The 20,357-nt window shown below is 54.9% G+C and overlaps 1 protein-coding gene across 1 annotated transcript in view; it reads left to right on the top strand.

The window, feature by feature from the left end:
- Trpv4 (transient receptor potential cation channel subfamily V member 4) overlaps nt 1-17,251 on the top strand; it is a 28,531-nt gene extending 11,280 nt beyond the window's left edge. Inside the window, exons 3-16 of the mRNA XM_090320299.1 lie at nt 1,612-1,784; nt 5,197-5,349; nt 5,900-6,040; nt 6,935-7,233; nt 8,137-8,316; nt 9,425-9,583; nt 9,834-9,926; nt 10,172-10,245; nt 10,908-11,073; nt 11,273-11,339; nt 12,665-12,981; nt 15,156-15,283; nt 15,619-15,740; nt 16,603-17,251. Coding sequence (XP_090176425.1) covers nt 1,612-1,784; nt 5,197-5,349; nt 5,900-6,040; nt 6,935-7,233; nt 8,137-8,316; nt 9,425-9,583; nt 9,834-9,926; nt 10,172-10,245; nt 10,908-11,073; nt 11,273-11,339; nt 12,665-12,981; nt 15,156-15,283; nt 15,619-15,740; nt 16,603-16,760 — 2,230 coding nt within the window. The 3' untranslated portion in view covers nt 16,761-17,251. The remainder of the gene's footprint in view (nt 1-1,611; nt 1,785-5,196; nt 5,350-5,899; nt 6,041-6,934; nt 7,234-8,136; nt 8,317-9,424; nt 9,584-9,833; nt 9,927-10,171; nt 10,246-10,907; nt 11,074-11,272; nt 11,340-12,664; nt 12,982-15,155; nt 15,284-15,618; nt 15,741-16,602) is intronic.
- The last annotated feature ends 3,106 nt before the right edge of the window (nt 17,252-20,357 follow it).

Below are 20,357 nucleotides of genomic sequence, written 5' to 3' on the forward strand. Positions count from 1 at the left end.
CACCCACTAATCCATCCATCACCTGTCCACCCCGCCCCCACCCATCCCCGACTCCTCACCCGGGTGTCTTCCTTCACCCACGACCGTACCCGCTACCTATCCGTCCATAGCTACATGCCCAAGACGGGTGTCTGCATGATCCACATCTTCCCCCTGCCCCGTCTGTCCTTCTGGCACTCATTCATTCAAATACATACGTGTACATCTATCCACCCGTCATGTATCTGTCCAGCCATCTGTGTAACCATTCCACCAACTTGCCATCTAGCTGCCGTTTGCTCGTCCCAATGTCTATTCCTCCTCCAGCTTCCTGGTGCCGTTCCTCCCGCCATTTAGAAAGCATTACTTCTCGTTTTCTATTTTTTTTTTTTTTTTTGCCAGTCCTGGGCTTGACCTTGGGGCCTGAGTACTGTGCTTGGTGAGCCACAGCACCGCTTCCGACTTTTTTCTATGTATGTGGTATTGAGGAATCGAACCCAGGTCTTCGTGCATGCTAGACAAGCACTCTACCACTAGACCAAACTCCTGGCCCTACCTCTATTTTTTTTTTTTTTTAGAATTCTAATTCTAAAATTCTAATTAGAATCAATTCTAATTCCCCACTTCTAAAACTTGGGATGCCGTCCTGTCTTCCTTTTCTCCTCCTCCTTTTTTCCTCTTTCCCTCCCTCTACCTCGTTCCTCCTTTCTTTTCTAACCAATCCTTTCATCTAGAGGCTGGCTAGCCATCAGTTTGTCTACTTAGTCATCCATCCATCCATCCAAGCAGTCAGAGCCACTGTGACCACCACTCCTCCCACCACTTATCCTCTGAGCACCCCCTGACCTTTGTGGGCCTCTAGTATGGGAGATCTTCTGGCATTAACCTTTCTCTTCCAGAGAGTCTCTGTGTGGTAACCATGTGTGGCCCACCATTCTCTGTTGGCCCCAGACCACCTTCTCCTAACTTTGTCATACCCTGTGGATGGGTAGATGGAGCAGTGGGTAGACTGGTGATGAGTGGGTGGAGGGGGTGGGCGAGTGGATTGATGAATGGAGAAGTAGGTGGATGGGTAGGTGAGTAGGTAGATGAATGGCTGGGTGGGGAGGTGAATGGACGAGTGGATGAGTGGGTGGAGGAGTGAATGGGTGGATGGATGGAGGGATGGACAGATGGGGAGGTGAGTGATAGATGAGGGGGCTGTGGATGGGTTGATGGGTGGGATGGGTGGGGGATGGATGCATGTGTGTACGTGTGTGTGAATGTACGTAGGTATGGGTGAGTGGGTAGGTGGGTGATAGCTGGATGGATGGAGGGGTGGATGGATGGGTAAGTGATGCACGTGTAGCTGGGTGTCTGTCTGTCTGTCTGTCTGTCTGTAGGTATGAGTGAGTGGGTGGACGGGTGATTGGGTAGGTGATGGATAGGCAGGCTGTGCATTTCTTTGTTTCTATCCCATGCTTAGTAGGTTTGCAGTTGATTGGGTGGTCTGGAAGGTTCCCTGGGTTCTCTACCTGTTCCTCTGTCCCCATCCCTTGCTAGAGCCTTGGCTGCCCACCCCCCTCTAGGCGCTCTGGTGTGGACAGCGGGTCCACAGCGCCTGAGCCCCCTGCCAACCCCTTCTCCCTCCAGGAAGCAGCCGCAGAGCCCCAAAGCTCCAGCACCACAGCCACCCCCCATCCTCAAGGTCTTCAACCGGCCCATCCTCTTTGACATCGTGTCCCGGGGCTCCACGGCAGACCTGGACGGGCTGCTCCCCTTCCTGCTGACGCACAAGAAGCGCCTGACTGATGAGGAGTTCCGGGGTAAGCCACCAGGAGGGCCTGGCTGGGGCTGCAGGATGCCTGGCATTGTAGGGCGGGTCCCCTTCCCCTCAGCATTGCCTGTTGGGTCAGTAGACTGAAGAAGAGCATTGGTCAGGGAGACTGTGGGTCCTTTGCCATGCTACTTAACCCTCTGCTTCCCCGCCCCCTGCCCGGATCCCTTCAGCATGTCCTTGCCTAGGCACAGGTGTAGTAGACAAGAGTCCAGCAGCTCACATGGCTCAAGCCCCACCTCTGCACCGAAGGAAAGTGTCTTGTAAACTGGACAAGAATAGAAAAAGTCGAGTCCTGGCCTGGGGAGAGATCGTTCTAGAGTGTTGAGCACAGGGCAGCCCAGCAGTGCCTTCAGGCTTCTTCTCCCCGAGTCCAGGGCTAAGTGGAGGCTCTGAGCCCAGTCGGAGAACCCCTGACAGGTGTGCGTCCGTGTGTGAGCAGAGTGAGGACTTGGAGATGCCCGGCAGGGGCCCTCTGTGTGCAGGGCCTGTGATTCTAAATAACTAGAGGGTCCCTTTCCCATCACGCCCCATCTGAGTTCCTGGACTGACTTGTGCTCGTAATTGTGTGTTTATTCCTACAAACAGGGCCCCTTAATTGTCCAGGCCTCAGGCTCCACAGAACCTGGACCCGCCCCTGGCTGGTTTTCTATCTAGAGGCAAATAAGTCCATCTGATTTTCAGGGGTGCCTGTCCACCCCCCAACTCCTCCCTTCTGACATTTCACAACCTCTCCATTGCCTATGGGCAATTTACCATCCCTCCCCAAGTCCTGCAGCCAGGCTCCCTTGCCCCCTGGTGGTCATTTCCAGAACTGCATGTCCTGCTTCCTCTCTGGGAAGACTCTGGTCCTAGAGTCTCATTGCAGGTCCAGGCTGTCTCCAGCCCAAGCCAGGGTCTGGTCCTACTTGAGGATTTTATTTTTCTTTTTATCTCAGTGAGTGGTTACTGGACACCTACTGTCAGGCTCTGGGGAGGCTCGGAGTGGCAATGACTAGTTGATGAATGAGGCGGATAATACCTGAAATTCACCTTGTTCATAATAAGCTCCTAAGTGGAATTGGTATTTTTTTCAACCATGGAAATAATCTGGTTACAAATAGGAGTATCAACAGGAGACTCTATTATAGGAGTTAAGCAAGTGTGGAAAATTTCAGGAGAACTTTTCCAATATGAAGCAACACACATCTGAGAGTGAGTTCTGTTAGCCAGGTGAACAGAGGAGTGAGGAGTGTTCTAAATAAGGGGCGAGTGATGAGATGGCATGTGCAAAGGGCCCGTGGCTTTCTACGCTAAGAGTTGTACCTCTTAGGTGACTATGGTAGCTGCTTTGTAGAAAGTGTATGGAGGAAGGGCAGAGAGGCTGGGGGAATCCAGGAAGGTGTTTTGGGCATTTTGGACCAGGGTGATAACAGCAGAAGTGGAGCAGAGCTGGACTTGCTGGAGGTCGGCTTAGAGGAGAAAGGAGGACACAGAAGGTGGTGCCAAGGGTTTTTTTTGTTGTTGTTTGTTTTGTTTTGTTTTGTCTTTTGTTTTTGTCAGTTCTAGGGCTTGACCTCTGGGCCTGGGCACTGTCCCTGAGCTCTTCAGCTCAAGGCTAGCACTCTACCACTTGAGCCATAGCACCTCTTCTGGTTTTCTGGCAGATAATTGGAGATAGGATTCTCATGGACATTTGTGCCCGGGTTGGCTTTGAACTACAATCCTCAGATCTCAGCCTCCTGAGTAGCTAGAATTCAGGCTAAAGGTTTTTGACTGGGTGTGGACTCCCTGCTCCTATAAGGACACTGTGTAACTGGGTGTGAACTTGGGCGTGAAAGATAGGGGATGTGGAAACCCAGGGTTGTCAGACAACAGAAAACATTGATAAAAATGGCCTAACACTGCCTTGAGGCCATAGCTGCCTGTCTGGGTCTTCAGAGTCCCCCGGGGCCTTGGCCAGCACGGGAGGTAACCCCTCCCCTCCAGTTACATACCTGGGGAATCGGACTTCATCAATCATCCACGAGTGTTGCTCTGGGGCTGGGTGCCAGGGTGCCGCAGCAAGCAGATGAGGAGCAAGGCTGTCTAAGAAACTCCATTCTAGGGGTCTGGGACTGGAGGCCAGGTCCCCACCACGCTCCCTAGCCCTTCCTGCTGGTCCCTGGCATCTGGGGAAATGTCAGCAGAGTGGCTGGAATATTTATTTAGGGCTCCTGTCCGCCTGGTATCAGGCTAATCAACAAACATTGATCAGTGCATCGACTTCTCCAACTAAGGGCACATTTGTCTTCATTGAACCAGAGAGGAAACCACACTGAGAAAGGGGGTGATGGCTGTCAGAAGCAAAGCCACAACTTGAACCCCAAGATGAACTGTCCCCCTTTGGACTAGTCTTGTGTCCCCAGAAAGATTTTTGCCCTAGGCCTGACTCACAGGATAATTTTCTTTCCTTGACTCACTCATTTGAAGTAAAAATCAACTCCTGTAACCCTAGAAATAATTACTAGAGAAAGAAAATTGCAAAGAGCCATTGGCAGGCATGACTGAGAGACCTAAAGGACCCATTCGTATTTGAGTCTCATTTCATGAGGGGGTTGACACTATGACTGCATTTATTTGGCCTCAACACCTGCCCCTGCCCTTTCTTTCTTTCTTTTTTTTTTTTTGGCCAGTCCTGGGGACTAAACTCAGGGCCTGAGCACTGTCCTTGGGCTTTCCTCAAGGTTAGTGCTCTACCACTTGCACCACAGGACCAGTTCCAGCTTTTCTATATATGTGGTACCAAGGAATCGAATCCAGGTCTTTGTGTATGCTAAGCAAACACTCTACCACGAGGCCAAACTCCCGGCTCTGCCCCTGCCCTTTCTAAGGTGACTCCGCATCCTCTGTCCATTTGCTCTACTCTCCGGGGATTTGCGGGCGCTAGTGTAAATGCTTGGAAAAGACTCCTGTGTTTCTCGTTTTCACAGTTCCCATTGGCAGAATGAAGGCTCTGAGGAGTCCTGCGGTAGGGAAGTAGCGGCTCATCACTGCCTCATGCAAGCTAGGCAGGCATTCTGCCACCGAGCTATATTCTGCCTGGTTGACTTGGCTTAACCCTGAGTAATCACTGATTTGATTCCAAAGCCCCTTGAAAAATCACCCCAAATGTGTAGTCTAGTGGTCATGCCTTTATCCCAGCACTTGGGAGGCTGGCTGAGCTTTTGAGGCCAGGCTGAGTAAAATGCTGTAGCAGTGAAACTTCGTACCCAAGTTTTATTTCTCCCCCTAAATTCTATTAATTAAGTAGCAATCTATAGTCTGTGGCATCCCACGGAGGCCAGAGCACCGGCTCTGCTTCCAGTCCATGGCCCGGTGCCCACACTACCCACCAGTTAAGGCTGGGGTGAAGGCCTGCTTCTTCTACCCATCTGTTCCAGAACCATCCACGGGGAAGACCTGCCTGCCCAAGGCCCTGCTGAACTTGAACAATGGCCGCAACGATACCATCCCTGTGCTGCTGGATATTGCCGAGCGCACTGGCAACATGCGAGAGTTCATCAACTCACCCTTCCGAGATATCTACTACCGAGGTGCAGTGGCCAGCCACTGGGAGGGGGATGGATGCCAGTGGATGAAGGATGGGTGGATGGGCAGATGGATGGATGTGAAGAGAGCTGACAGGATGATGGATGGCAGTGATGAAGGATGGGTGGATGGATGGGTAGATGATGGATGGATGGATGGATGGAAGGATGGATGGATGGGTAGATGGATGATGGAAGTATGGAATGAAGCACGGATAGTAGGATGGATGGGTTGAAGACAGATGATGAGTGACGGATAAGTGGATGGATGAATTAGAGGAACATGTCCATCTGAAAAGTTCTCACCTTTTGGGGTCCACGAGTTCATTCTCCTTTGAAGTTCTACTTTACAACGTGGCAGATCCTGGGCTTCACATATCCTGAATGTCAAATCCTGGGGAATATCTAAACCCCTGGTTGCTTCATGCCAATGTTGTTGAGTCTGCCCTGGGGCTCCCTCTGCCCTTTCCACATCCTGCTCTGTGCCCTGAAGCGGGCCTGGTTGGGTTCCTGCCCTGCCATGGCCCTGGACGTCTGTCGTTCTCCCCACCCCCAGGCCAGACGGCGCTGCACATTGCCATCGAGCGCAGGTGCAAGCACTACGTGGAGCTGCTGGTGGCTCAGGGAGCAGACGTGCATGCGCAGGCCCGAGGGCGCTTCTTCCAGCCCAAGGACGAGGGCGGCTACTTCTACTTCGGTGAGGAGCGGCCTGCTGGGCATCCCAGGGGCAACTTAGGGGTGGGAGACACAGGATAAGGTGACTCTGGCCACTCCCTGAATGCCCCAGAACCAGGGTGAGTACGTGTTAGTGGAGCAGAGCTTCAGACAGGGAAAGAAGCTCTGAAGAGAACGGTCCAGTCAGGCTCTGGATTCAGCATCCTTACCCCTGCTACTTCCTAGCTCTGAAAGGTCACTTCCCTGAGACTCCCCTTCCCCAGCGAGGACTGGGAGACCCCTCAGGGCTGCATGTGGACTCACATTGCTGTGCACGTGCTTTACCCTCACTTATGCTGGCACCAAGCCCCATCCCTGCTTTACAGCAAAACGGGGACCAATGAAATAGCCCAAATGTCACCCCTGCTTATTACACCCAATTCCCACAAGCCATTACATCATCATATGTGTGTACAGGCCCACAGGGCCCCCAACACCCACGGCCGCGCCCCAAGAAGCTAAGTCCAAATGGGCCAGTCCCCAAATAGGCCACACCCACAGAGACCACGCCCCAGGAAGTCACACCCGCCACGCCCATACCCCAAATAAGCAACTCCCACAGGTCCCACCCCAGGAAGCCAGCTCCAATCCCCAAGAAACCACGCCCACCGGTGACCACGCCCCCGCCAATCACACCCGCCCAGACCACGCCCACCACACCACAGCGACCACGCCCCCGACAGACCACGCCCCCGACAGACCTCGCCCCCCAAGAACCACTCAGGACGGTCTGAGCTCCTGGAAGCCCCACGGCAGGGACTCGCTGGCAGGGACTCGCGGCAGTGCGGCCGTCCCCGCTCCCCTCCTCGAGACACTCAGCAGGGTGGCAGGCAGAGCCCCCCCCCCACTGACCGCCCCGCCCTCCGCCCCACCCCAGGAGAGCTGCCCCTGTCGCTGGCCGCCTGCACCAACCAGCCGCACATCGTCAACTACCTGACGGAGAACCCGCACAAGAAGGCCGACATGCGGCGGCAGGACTCCCGCGGCAACACCGTGCTGCACGCGCTCGTGGCCATCGCCGACAACACGCGCGAGAACACCAAGTTCGTCACCAAGATGTACGACCTGCTGCTGCTCAAGTGCGCCCGCCTCTTCCCCGACAGCAACCTGGAGGCCGTCCTCAACAACGACGGCCTGTCGCCTCTCATGATGGCCGCCAAGACCGGCAAGATCGGGGTGAGTGTCTGCCCCAGCCCGCCCGCCGCAGCCGCGCTGCGCATGCGCGCGCAGACACACAGCCTGCCCGCCAGCCAGCCAGACAGACACACACCCCGGGACCAGGCCTGGCTCTGCCTCTCCCCTCCCTGCTCTGAGCCGGCATGATGCTGGTATGATGTTGCTGTGACCGTGTGTGGAGGTGATCATCATAAATCTCTAAAGGGCAGGGCACGGGAGGAGGAAGTGCTCAGTGAGTGATAGGGACATGACTATTAAAAAATAGTCATCCACCAGGCGCTGGTGGCTCACATTTGTAAGCCTAGCCACTCAGGAGGTTGAGATCTGAAGGCTGTGGTTCGAAACCAGCCTCAGAAGGCAAGTGCACGAGACTTGAATCCCCAGGTAACCATCAAAAAGCCAGGAATAAAGCGGTGGCTCAAGTGGAAGAGTATCAGCCTTACGCACAAAAGCTCTATTCCAAGTGAGTTCAAACCCCAGAACTAACATACACACACGATATACAGCAACCTGGATAAAGGGGTAGAGCACCTTTCCAGCAAGTTCAAACACTTGTACCACTTAAAAAAAAAAAGAAAAGAAAAAGAAACAACCACCACTTAAAAATCACATTTATACCAGGGTCTTTAGACAATGCATGAAGCCTGTATTTCAATTCTGAGGTTGGCCTATTCTGCACCACCCTGGGCACATCCCACCATCTCTGGGCCTCAGTTTCCCTGTGTGCAAGCCTGGGATAGTACAGTGATGCTAGGATCCTGTGGTCATGACCATTCTGTTTAAGACAGAGTCATTGCCACTTTGATCCAGCAAAGAGCACCATGGCTTCCCCTCCCTCATTCTGGCCACCTGCCCTGGCCCCCCCCCCCCGTGAGGGGCTGAAGAGTGGCCGTCCCTTGGCAGATCTTCCAACACATCATACGGCGGGAGGTGACAGACGAGGACACGCGGCATCTGTCTCGCAAGTTCAAGGACTGGGCGTATGGGCCCGTGTACTCCTCCCTGTACGACCTCTCCTCCCTGGACACGTGCGGGGAGGAGGCCTCTGTGCTGGAGATTCTGGTGTACAACAGCAAGATCGAGGTAGGCACCAGGGTGGAGGGAGGGGGCAGCAGGGAGCAGGGATGTGGCTTCTGTGACCTCACCTCCCCAAAGTGAGGCTCTGTGGGTGCAACAGAAGGTGCCAGCGAAGCACCCAGGGCTGTGTGCAACACTCAGAGCAAGGCTGGTTGGGAAGATGGGCAGGGAGAGATGAGTTGGGATCCTGGCTCAGTCAAACTGCGTGACTCCGCTCAGGGAGTCTGTCAGCCTCCGGGTGACCTGCGGAGAGGGGTCATCCTCCAGACTTGTCAGGACCAAATGAATTGTTTTAAAACAACACTAGGTGTCAGCTATTACTGTTTGTGGTCATTAGGGGATGTTCTGGAAAGCCCTTCTTTTTTCATGTAGTATTTTAGGAATATCGTATTGGATCATTAAATATTTGTCCTAAGTGGGCCACACTCTGCTGAGGTTCCTGCCTCTGACGATGAGGAATAGATCACAATAGCCACATGAGCCCAGCAAGTCATCTGATAGGATGGAACAGAGAGTGCAGAGGAGAGGAGCCGGTGCCAGGGGCCTCCCTTCCAGCCCCACCCCTCCAGCTTCCTGGCTCTGTCTGTGAGCCTGGCTTCCCGTGTAGAATCTCACTTCCCTCCTCCAACTTGATTTAGACCAGGGCTTGCAGGTTTAGCCTCCCTCAGTGCAAGCTGATTGGTTATTTTGGTCTACCCAGGGAACCATACACAGCGCTACTGTGCAGAGCTCAATTATTGATGTCTGCTCTGGGCCCAGAATTGGAGAATTGTGAGCAGGCAATCACTCATCATTTTTGAGACCAGGAATTTATAATTTTAGGAAGTTGCACAGGTGATTTTACTGCCAGCAGCCCAGTACAACTTACAGGTTGGAATCTGAGGAGCATTTTGGAACATGGATGTTCTTGGAGGGCTTTTTTGGCTGTGGTTCTACAGTGCTGGTGTAGCGTGGAAGGGTAAACTGAGGCAGATCTGGGTGGAACCATGCATACTGAGCCCAGAAGTTTGGGGCTGATTCTGAATATCTCAGGTGTGTCCGGGTTGGGAAGGAAGAGCCCAGGGAACAGAGGGCAGGAAGACATGTAGAAGATGTCCTCACCCCCTCCTCACAGAACCGCCATGAGATGCTGGCCGTGGAACCCATCAATGAACTGCTGCGGGACAAGTGGCGCAAGTTCGGGGCCGTCTCCTTCTACATCAATGTGGTCTCCTACCTGTGCGCCATGATCATCTTTACGCTCACTGCCTACTATCAGCCGCTAGAGGGCACGGTGAGTGCGCTGGAGCCAGCGGGGAGCTGGAGGGGCACGAGGCTGGGCCAGGGCTGCCCCAGGGTCCAGAGAAGGTGTGGGGACAGGTGGGGACCCCCTATCCAGGGCGACCCTGAGCTAGGAGGAGGCCCAGGAGGGAGATGAGGAAGGAGGCTGCAGAGGATCCAGATGTTCAGGCCATTGGGCAACACCTGGATGTGGGCGGAGCGGCTGGAGGAGCAGGTGAAGACTGGGCTTGCCTGCTCCCCAGCCTCCCTACCCTTACCACACCACGGCCGACTACCTGCGGCTGGCTGGCGAGGTCCTCACACTCTTCACGGGCATCCTGTTTTTCTTCACCAATGTGAGTCTTGACCCAGGCCTCGCCTCCTCCTGCATCACCACCCCACGCACATCTTCCCTCCAGCGCCGAGTTCTCTCTGCTCTGTTCTCCGTTCCCAGCAACAGATGTCTCACGCTCTCTTCTCTGCTCTGCACTCTGCCTCCCTCCCTTCTACCCCTGCCTCTTCCCTTCCCTCTGCCCTCCACCGCCCACTTCTCCCCTCTCCCTGGTGCCACTCCTGCCACAGGCCTCCTCCCCTCTTCCAGATCAAAGACTTGTTCATGAAGAAATGCCCCGGTGTCAATTCTCTCTTCATCGATGGCTCCTTCCAGCTGCTTTAGTGAGTAGAGGTCCTGGGACAGCAGCTTCTGGGTGACAGTGGTCGTTCACAATGTGGTTGAGAGGTGACTTTGTGAGGAGTGAATTCATCCAGCTGGGAAATCCTTATCCAAAGTCTGGGGAAGGCCAGGGTCAGGCAATACATAAGGTTTCCTGGCTGAGCCAATTCTTGGGTTTCTGGGGAGTTACCATAAACACCTGGAGATTGATTGTTAATGTCTGCCTGGAGCGCCTGGGTTGAGAATGTTGAGGCTGCTTGTGTTGTATGTTTGAGGCTGACTGTGGTTGATTAATGATGTCTGCCTAGGGCACAGGATGTGGGAGTGATGACATGTGTGCTACATTTTTTCCATTCCTTGTAGCAGTAGAGAGTGATGAAATTCACTGAATAATAAAATCTGCACTGAACATCATCAAATCTTTCTGCAGCAATTCCAGAGTATCACTTCGGGCCAACACACACACTTTAATTACTCAATATTTGAGCATTTTAAGGGAATGCTGAGGAGCTCAGCTCATGTACTTCACCTCTGTTCTGGGAGACCTAGAAGATAATTGGGATGACCTTGTATTCTGGAGGCCCTGGGGACATCTCTCCCCTTTCAGAGCCTCATTGTCCCTTCTCTTTCCTCTCTCCCTCTGGTGGCCTCTGCTGCCTTGCAGCTTCATCTACTCTGTGCTGGTGATTGTCTCCGCTGCTCTCTACCTGGCAGGGATTGAGGCCTACCTGGCTGTGATGGTCTTTGCATTGGTCCTGGGCTGGATGAATGCCCTTTACTTCACCCGTGGTCTGAAGCTAACGGGGACCTATAGCATCATGATCCAGAAGGTACAGGGCAGGGCCCTGCAGACACGGTCAGCGTGCAGGGAGCTTACGTGCCTGCAGGCCTGGTGATGTGGGCAGCTGGCATGGTCTGAGCACGGGGAGGGACGGGTGGGGGTGGGAACAAGGTTTGAGGTAGAGAAGTGGGGAAAACAAGCAACCATGTGCCTCCTCTTTGCCTCCACAACCCCACCGGGGGTTTTAGATTCTCTTCAAGGACCTGTTCCGCTTCCTGCTCGTCTACTTGCTCTTCATGATTGGCTATGCCTCAGGTGAGTCCTGGCGCTAGGTGGGCCAGTGGGAGAGGCACAGGCCCGGAGCAGGAGCAGGCTGAATGCAGTGGTGGCCCTGGCTGAGATGTGTGTGCCACGCCTCGCGTGTTTCCGTCCTTGTCTGAGTCAGTTCTCCCAAATCTGTTGCCCGTTTTATATAAAAGACCCCGAGGCTGGGTGTCGGTGGCTCACACCTATAGTTACGCAGGAGGTTGAGATCCGAGGATCATGGTTCAAAGCCAGCCCAGGCAGGAAAGCCCAGGAGACTCGTACTTCCAAATAACCAGCAAAAATCTACATGTGAAGCTGTGGCTCAAGTGGTAGAGCACTAGTCTTGAGTAACAGAGGTAGGGGATAGCACTTAGGCTATGAATTCAAGTCACAGTATATATCCCCTCACATACACATGTACACTAAGGAAACTGAGGCATAAAGAGGTTCAAGTTCCAAAGCTAGTAAATGGAACATCTACCATATTAACCATTAGTGTAAAGGAAGCCACCAGGAAGTGAGTGGCTTCAGACCACCATTTATTATTGCTCCTGAATGACAGTGAGATGGATGAGTCTGGGTGGCCACGCTGATCTAGGCCAGGTATAGCGTATCTTGAGCAGCTCCACCTTTGATCTGTTGCTCTGTCTAGCTTAGCCTCACTAGGGAAACTGGGCTGTCTCCCATTTTGACCCTCATCCAGCTGGTAAGCTTGTTCTTGTGTGGGTGTCAGGATTCCTAAAAGATGGGCAGAGGGCTGCGAGTGTGGCCTAGAGGTAGAGTGCTTGCCTAGCATGCATGAAGACCTGGGTTCGATTCCTCAGTACCACATACATAGAAAAAAAAAAGCTGGAAGTGGTGCTGTGGCTCAAGTGGTAGAGCTCTAGCCTTGAAAAAGCCCAAGGACAGTGCTCAGGCCCTGAGTTCAAGCCCCAGGACTGGGGGGAAAAAAGATGGGCAGAAGTACTCAAACCCAGTACCCCGTACAGAATCTCAGCTGTCCCACTGTATTGGCCAAAGCCAAGCCCAAGACCAGCTCTGGCTGAGGGGCGGAAGTAAATTCCGGTTCCAGCAGGAGAGGCGTAGAAAGCACTGAAGGGTCATGGGTAAAGGCCTGGCACCCACATGATGTCATACTGGGGCATGCTGGGAATCCAGTGGCTTAGGCCATGGGGAAGAGACCATGGAGACCCATGAAGCCACGGGGCTGGTCCCTGAGTGGTAGCCATCTTCTGTCCACATCCCATGTCTGGTGGGGATGTCACCTAATTGTTGCCTGGCATCTCAGCTGGCATCCCAACACTCAGCACAGGCTGCCCCGGTCCCTCCCGCAGCCCTGGTCTCCCTCCTGAACCCGTGTGCCAACATGAAGGTGTGCAGCGAGGACCAGATCAACTGCACAGTGCCCACATACCCCTCGTGCCGCGACAGCGAGACCTTCAGCGCCTTCCTCCTGGACCTCTTCAAGCTGACCATCGGCATGGGCGACCTGGAGATGCTGAGCAGCACCAAGTACCCCGTGGTCTTCATCATCCTGCTCGTCACCTACATCATCCTCACCTTCGTGCTTCTGCTCAACATGCTCATCGCCCTCATGGGGGAGACGGTGGGCCAGGTGTCCAAGGAGAGCAAGCACATCTGGAAGCTGCAGGTGAGCCCGGAGCCCCGCCTTTGCATCTCCCTGGGCCTATCCCTCTGCCTCCACGTCCCCATCCCGAAGACAAGGCGGCCAAAGCTGCTGTCTACGTCCTGGAGATGCCGGGTGGATTTGGGAAGAAAGAGGGATCTCTTGCTTGTCTACCAGCTGTGGTCCCAGATGTTTGGTTCAGCTTCCAGAACCCAGATATACCTGCCCACCACAACTGCATGACCTTTGTCCTCGCAGGCTGCACTCACCACCCTCTTCCAGCCTGAGATGCCGGGTGCTGGTGGATTACACTTGTAATCCCAGCTACTCAGAAGGCTGAGATCTGAGCATCACTGTTGGAAGTGGCACTGTGGCTTAAGCGGCAGAATGCTAGTCTTGAGCAAAAAGAAGCTCAGGGATAGTGTCCCAGCCCCTAGTTCAAGCCCTAGGATTGGCCAAAAGAAAAGATTCAGGATTTTGTTTTGTTTTGTGGATGGTGGGGCTTGAACTCAGGGGCCTGGGTGTTTTTCCTTGCTCAAGGTTAGTGCTCTACCACTTTGAACTACAGTTCTACTTCTGGTTTTTGAGCACTTAATTGAAGATAAGCCTCCCATGGAGAATTTTCTGTCTGGGCTGGTTTTGAACTGTGATCTTTAGGTTTCTGAGTACCCTTCTGAGTAGCTAGGATTATAGAGAGTCACCAGTGCCTGGTCAAGATTAATGATTTTTTTTTTTGGTCAGTCGTGAGGCTTGAACTCGGGGCCTGGGCATTGTCCCTGAGCTCTTCAGCTTAAGGCTACTGCCCTACCCCTGGAGCCACAGTGCCACTTGTGGTTTTTTGTTGGTTAATTGGGGATAAGAATCTCTTGGACTTTCGTGCCCAGGCTGGCTTTGAACTGTGATCCTCAGATCTCGGCCTTCCGAGTAGCTAGGATTACAGGCGTGAGCCACCACACTTGGCTAAGATTACAGATTTTACGAAATCCAGATTTGGGGCTTTCTAGGGAAAGCTGGAGTGTCAGCGGACCCATCTTCCCGCCTATGCAGGGCATCTCCTGCTTGGTTTTCCCAGGCCCCGCCCTCCCTGGCGTTCCCAGGCCCCGCCCTCCCTGGTGTTCCCAGGCCTCGCCCTCCCTGGTGTTCTCAGGTCCCGCCCTCCCTGGTGTTTTCAGGCCCCGCCCTCCCTGGTGTTGGCAGGTCCTGCCCTCCCTGGTGTTCTCAGGCCCCGCCCTCCCTGGTGTTCCCAGGCCCCGCCCTCCCTGGTGTTCCCAAGCCCCGCCCTCCCTGGTGTTGGCAGGTCCCGCCCTCCCTGGTGTTCTCAGGCCGCCCTCCCTGGTGTTGGCAGGTCCCCCGCCTTCCCTGGTGTTCTCAGGCCCCGCCCTCCCTGGTGTTGGCAGGTCCCGCCCTCCCTGGTGTTGGCAGGTCCCGCCCTCCCTGGTGTTCACAGGTCCCGCCCTCCCTGGTGTTCTCAGGCCCCGCCCTCCCTGGTGTTCCCAGGTCCCGCCCTCCCTGGTGTTGGCAGGTCCCCCGCCCTCCCTGGTGTTCTCAGGCCCCGCCCTCCCTGGTGTTTTCAGGCCCCGCCCTCCCTGGTGTTTTCAGGCCCCGCCCTCCCTGGTGTTTTCAGGTCCCGCCCTCCCTGGTGTTGGCAGGTCCCCCGCCCTCCCTGGTGTTCCCAGGCCCCGCCCTCCCTGGTGTTGGCAGGTCCCCCGCCCTCCCTGGTGTTCTCAGGTCCCGCCCTCCCTGGTGTTTTCAGGCCCCGCCCTCCCTGGTGTTTTCACGCCCCGCCCTCCCTGGTGTTGGCAGGTCCCGCCCGCCCTGGTGTTCTCAGGCCCCGCCCTCCCTGGCGTTCCCAGGCCCCGCCCTCCCTGGCGTTCCCAGGCCCCGCCCTCCCTGGCGTTCCCAGGCCCCGCCCTCCCTGGCGTTCCCAGGCCCCGCCCTCCCTGGCGTTCCCAGGCCCCGCCCTCCCTGGTGTTCTCAGGCCCCGCCCTCCCTGGCGTTCTCAGGCCCCGCCCTCCCTGGCGTTCCCAGGCCCCGCCCTCCCTTACGCTCCTGAGCCTCTGGCACCTGAGTCCCATCACCTAGTTGCTTCCCTGGTTGCCACCTGGGCGGTGGGGTGAGTGTGCGAGGCCCGGTTTTCCGTCTGCCGTTGGGGCAGTGGGCACTCGCCGGGCTCACCGCCCTCGCCCTGCTCCCCGCAGTGGGCCACCACCATCCTGGACATCGAGCGCTCCTTCCCCGTGTTCCTGCGGAAGGCCTTCCGCTCCGGGGAGATGGTGACCGTGGGCAAGAGCTCGGACGGCACCCCGGATCGCAGGTGGTGCTTCAGGTGAGGCCGGGGCGTGAGCAGAACCAAGCTGCCCGGGTGCTGCTATGCCCCCACTTCCATTGCACTCTTCAACCCTTTGCAACTTCCGGAGCCACTGGGGCCTGCGGGGCCCGACGCGCTACCGCGGTGCTTTACCTCCTTCAGCCTGGAGCACTGATGCTTGGGGCCCATGTGCTCCCCAAAGCCTGGAGGGGAGCCCGGAAGAGAGAGGAAGAGGAAGGAGTCGGGGACATTATACAGCCAGGGAGAGCCCGCCTTAGGTTTCCAGCAGCTCCCTGTAGCCCATCCCCGGGGGTGGGATTCACCTGAACCCCCCCTCTGCTCCGCTCCCCCAGGGTGGATGAGGTGAACTGGTCACACTGGAACCAGAACCTGGGCATCATCAATGAGGACCCGGGCAAGAGTGAGACCTACCAGTACTACGGCCTCTCACACACTGTGGGGCGCTTGCGGAGGGGTGAGTGGTACCCGAGGGGTCGGGGGTCCCCCAGGCTGCCCTGTCCTATCCTGGAGCTCTGGGTCACCCTCTGAAGAAGAGGAAGGATGGGCCGGCCGAAGGCTATGCTTGTGCTGGTAAGGGTGGGCTCCTTGGCTGGGCTCTCTGCTCCTGGCTGGGTTCCACCCGGTGAGCCACACCTCCGCTTCCAGCGTTGGGGCTGGTGAATTGGGGGAGGCCCTGATCTGGCTTCCAACCTTGATTCTCAGACCTCAGCTTCCCAAGTGGCTGAGCTTATAGATTTGGACCCCAGCTTGGCGTGGTGGCTTACCATGGCTCTGCCCTGGTTCTGCCTGCTGTGGGAGCTGGCACAAGGGGGCACAGGACCCTTCACGATGGAGAAGTCCTTCCACTTTGTTTCCCCCACTAAGCCTTTTGTTTTATGCTGGTCCCGGGACTTGAACTCAGGGCCTCATCCTCTCGCTTGGCCTTTTCACACAAGGCTGATCCTCTACTGCTTGAACCATTCTCTGCTTTCCTTGTTATTTGCTGGCTGATTAGAGATGAGAGTGTTAACAGACTTCCTGCTTGGGCAATCCTCAGATCTCAGCCTCCCGAGTAGCTAGGGATTACAGCGCCCAGCTTTTCCACACCACCTTGAGTGGAAGAGACACGGAGGCGTGGACATGGCCTCCAGGGGCGTTCTGATCTAGGCTTAGTCCTGCTTCCTCCCTGCCCTGCTGTGCGCATCTGGGAGGACTGCTGACCTCTCTGATCTGGCTCTGTAAAGTAGACATAGCGACACCCCGCTTGCTGATTGTAGACAGGGGTGCCCCATGTGTGCAGGCCCCTCCTGCCCTAACGTCTCCACGCTCATGTCCAGATCGCTGGTCCTCGGTGGTGCCGCGCGTGGTGGAGCTGAACAAGAATGCAAGCCCGGATGAGGTCGTGGTACCTCTGGACAGCATGGGGAACCCCAGCTGTGATGGCCACCAGCAGAGTTACCCCCCAAAGTGGAGGACTGAGGACGCCCCGCTGTAGAGGGTGTGGCAGCCGGGTCCGATCCGAGTATCTGCCCATTTTGGTCTCCCTGCATTTCTGTGGCCCCTCCTGGGTGGCCCCTGAACCTTCCTGTGACCCCCCCCCCAGAGGTGAGGGCTGATGGAGATGCTGGGGTGGCCCCAGGACCCTCTGGTCCCCAGCTTTGCCTCCCCCCAAAGAAGGGGTCCCGGCTAGCTGTCTCACTCCCATGGAGTCACATAAGCCCGCACGGAGCCCCCAGCCTGCCTTGCTCCGCGTCTCCGTTATTTATTGCTCTCAGGAAAGCTGTGCTGCTGGACTTACACCCCTGGCTGGAACCCCTAGGGCCTCAGCCCCTCGTCTTGGGTGCACAACCAGCCGAGCCCCACCCCCGGCCTGTACCCCAGCTGCACGGCTGCGTTGGGCAGCGTGGGGACATGGCTGCAGCCCGGCCCTGGGGTGGCCTTTGCCCTCTGCATCCTCTAGAATGTCTGGCATTGTCGGTGCTCAATAAATGTTCATCACTGATGGTAGAGGAGGTGGGGATGATGGCGGGGTAAGGGGAGGGCTTCCCTGTAGTTCAGATTGCCTGGCTTTTGGGGGGTACCATGCCTCCACTTCCCACTTGAGCCCAGAGTGGGTCCTCATCCAGTTCTCAGCAAAGGGCCCACGAGCGACTCTGGTGACCCTGGGCTCACTCAGAAGGCAAGATGGCTGCCTGGACCTTTCCTGGAAGGAGCTGGAGACCAGGGTAGGCCTTTGCCTTGGGTGTCATTGGGATGGGGATCGTGAAAGAAGAAAGGGAACAGGGAAGGTTCTAGAAAGCTCTGCATGAGGCAAGCGCTCTGCCTAAGGAACGGCTAAATTTTGTGAAGATCAAATGTTCCCTGGGCTTTTTCAAAGCGGAGAGAACTGTGGCTGTTTCTCCCACCCCTCCCCTCCTTTCCCCTTTCCCTTGTTTTTGTGGCTGTAATGTGTATATGCAGTTAGGGATCTGAGCGGCCAGCCACAGAAAACTTACAGTGACTAAAGAAAAAGGACTGTGTTATGGCTTCTTGGCATTTTGGCTAAGGACAAATGCGGAAAAAGGAATATCCATCATTTTAGATGGCAGGACAGCCTGAGTTAGGGACGGTGTTAGGCTGGTTAATTCAGAAACTCTGATTCTTTAAGCACAGCGTCTTTATTGTTGGTTTTCACCTATCTGTCCCTGTGAAGCAATACCTGTCTAGTACTGGCCTTTTCCTCACGGTGGCTTCCCTCAAGGTCACAAGATGGCGCCCCAGGTCCAAGCATCACATCCAAAGAAAGGGGGAAGGGATGGCTTCTGTGTCTCATGGTGGAGAAACCTTTCCTCTGATGGCCTTTGGCTTGCTTCCTTTTCTTCTTTTCTTTGTGTATGTGTGTTTGGAGCAGGTACTTAGGCACAAACTCAAGGACTAGGCGCTGTCCCTAAGCTTTTATACTCAAGGCTAGCACTCTACCACTTGAGCCACACCTCCATTTCTGGCTTTTTTTTTTTTTTTTTTTTTTTTTGGCTGATTAATTGGCAATAAGAGCCTCATGGACTTTCCTTCCCAACACTGGCTTTGAACTGTGATCCTCAGATCCTCACCTAGCCTTTTTTTTTATTGACCAGAATTGATTGATTGATTGATTTTTTGCCAGTCCTGGGCTTGAGCTCAGGACCTGAGCACTGTCCTTGGACTTTCTCAAGGCTAGAGCTCTACCACTTCAGCCTCAGCACCACTTCCGGCTTTTTCCTATATGTAGTACCGAGGAATTGAACCCGGGTCTTCATGCATGCTAGGCAAGCACTTTAACCACTAGGCCAAACTCCCGGTCCCAGAATTGTTTTATATGTCTCATGCATTAACCAGTCTGCAGCAGACAGGAAGTGGCATTTGACCTAAAGTAGAGGGCATTGTGGAGGAAGGCACTGACCTCAGCCAGGCCTGAGTTGAATGAGGAAGGAATAAGGAGGAATCCATATTGCCCAGCTGCCAGGAGCATCCTCCATGGCTCTTTCCCCATCTCTGCTCTCCAGCCTCAACATGTCCCGACTGTAGCTCATTCCAGGCCTCTACCCAGATCACTTTTCCAAGTGTCTATGGGCTAGGTCTGCCCACAACATCAACACAACCCTCCCTCCTGTAAGGGACTCTAACTTCTTGAGCTGAGCATTTCATTCACTGACCTTTCAAAATAATAATTAGCTTTCCTAGTCTTGGAGATTTTTCTGTTTGTTCCAGTAAGAGTTTGCTTTCCTGCTTTTTCTCTTCAGTGCTAGGATTTGGATCTAGGGCTTCACACACGCTACAAGATCCAGTAAGGTTTAAAGATGGTTTAAAGTGGTGGTGCACTCCTGTGATTCCAGCACTCAGGAGGCAGGAAGATCACACATTCAAGGCTCTTTAGCAAGACTGATTCCAAAACAAAATCTTTTTTTTTTTTTTTTGCCAGTCTTAGGGCTTGAACTCAGGCCCAGGCTTTCTCAAGGCTAGACCTCTACCACTTGAGCCACAGCACCATTTCTGGCTTTTTCTTTGTATGTGGTATGGAGGAATCGAACCTTGGGCTTCCTGCATGCTAGGCCAAACCCCCAGCAACACCCCCTCCCCCCAAAAAATCTTAAAGATGATTTTTCTCAGTTTTGTTCTAAGTGCAAGACATGTACTGGTGGCTGGGCAGAATATTTTTTGGTGAATTACTGGGCATCAGCTCACATTTTGTTTGTCCTTCAGTGGTTTTAATGCCCTCTCAACACTCACAGATGTCTCTAGTTTTCTCTTTGCTACTGTTGTTTGTTCATTTTATTGCAGGGTCCTGTTATACAGCCTAGACTTAGACTGTCCTCAGACTCGCCATCCTCCTACCTCAGCCTCCTGAATTGCTAGTATGCCAGATGTTTAGCCAGCGAAATTGGTATCCGTTTGTCTCTGTGTTTTGCCTTGCTTACGCGTGCGTACATTACTGTTTTTCAGTATTGAAAAAGACCAGGCATTTCTGGCTTCAGGCACAGCTGCATCCTGGGGTTCCAGTGACATTGCTGGGACTGTTTTCCTTGTGTGTGCATGGCGGGGGGGGGGGGGGGGGGGGGCCCTCCACCTCCCTGCTTTTCCCCAGCCCTCCTGACAAACATCTCCAGACTGCTTACCTGCGGCCGGGGTCACGTGTCCTTTCCTTGAGCCAATGCCTGTGGGCAGGGACTCCATCTGCTCTCTGATTGGTCAGAGCTGGGTTACGTGATCACCCCCAGTGCTGGGGTTGGAGTTAGCTTTTCCCTCGATGGACAAGGACAGAGAATGGGGAAGCTTGCTTTCCCCTGAGGCTCAAGGCTGGATGGTTGACACCTGGGCTTGACCCTGCTAGCCCAGCCCCTGCCTCCTGCTGCAGCAAGGCTCTGTGATGCTTAACTTCCCACACCTGGGCCTGGCCATGTGACGTGTGTTGACCAATGGGAAGCAAGTGTGGGAAGTGGCTACAGACCCCAGAGGGAAGAAGCTGAACTCTGGACAGGGGATGGTTTGTCCTGGGCACCAGGGTGGTAAGTGGTGGAGGTGGGACTGGAACCTGGGCATTCACCCTCAGAATCTCTGGCTTGTGGGGCCTGGTTGT

Source organism: Megascapheus bottae, chromosome 28 (assembly GCF_031878675.1).
Source record: "Megascapheus bottae isolate mThoBot1 chromosome 28, mThoBot2.hap1, whole genome shotgun sequence".
Taxonomy (NCBI): domain Eukaryota; kingdom Metazoa; phylum Chordata; class Mammalia; order Rodentia; family Geomyidae; genus Megascapheus; species Megascapheus bottae.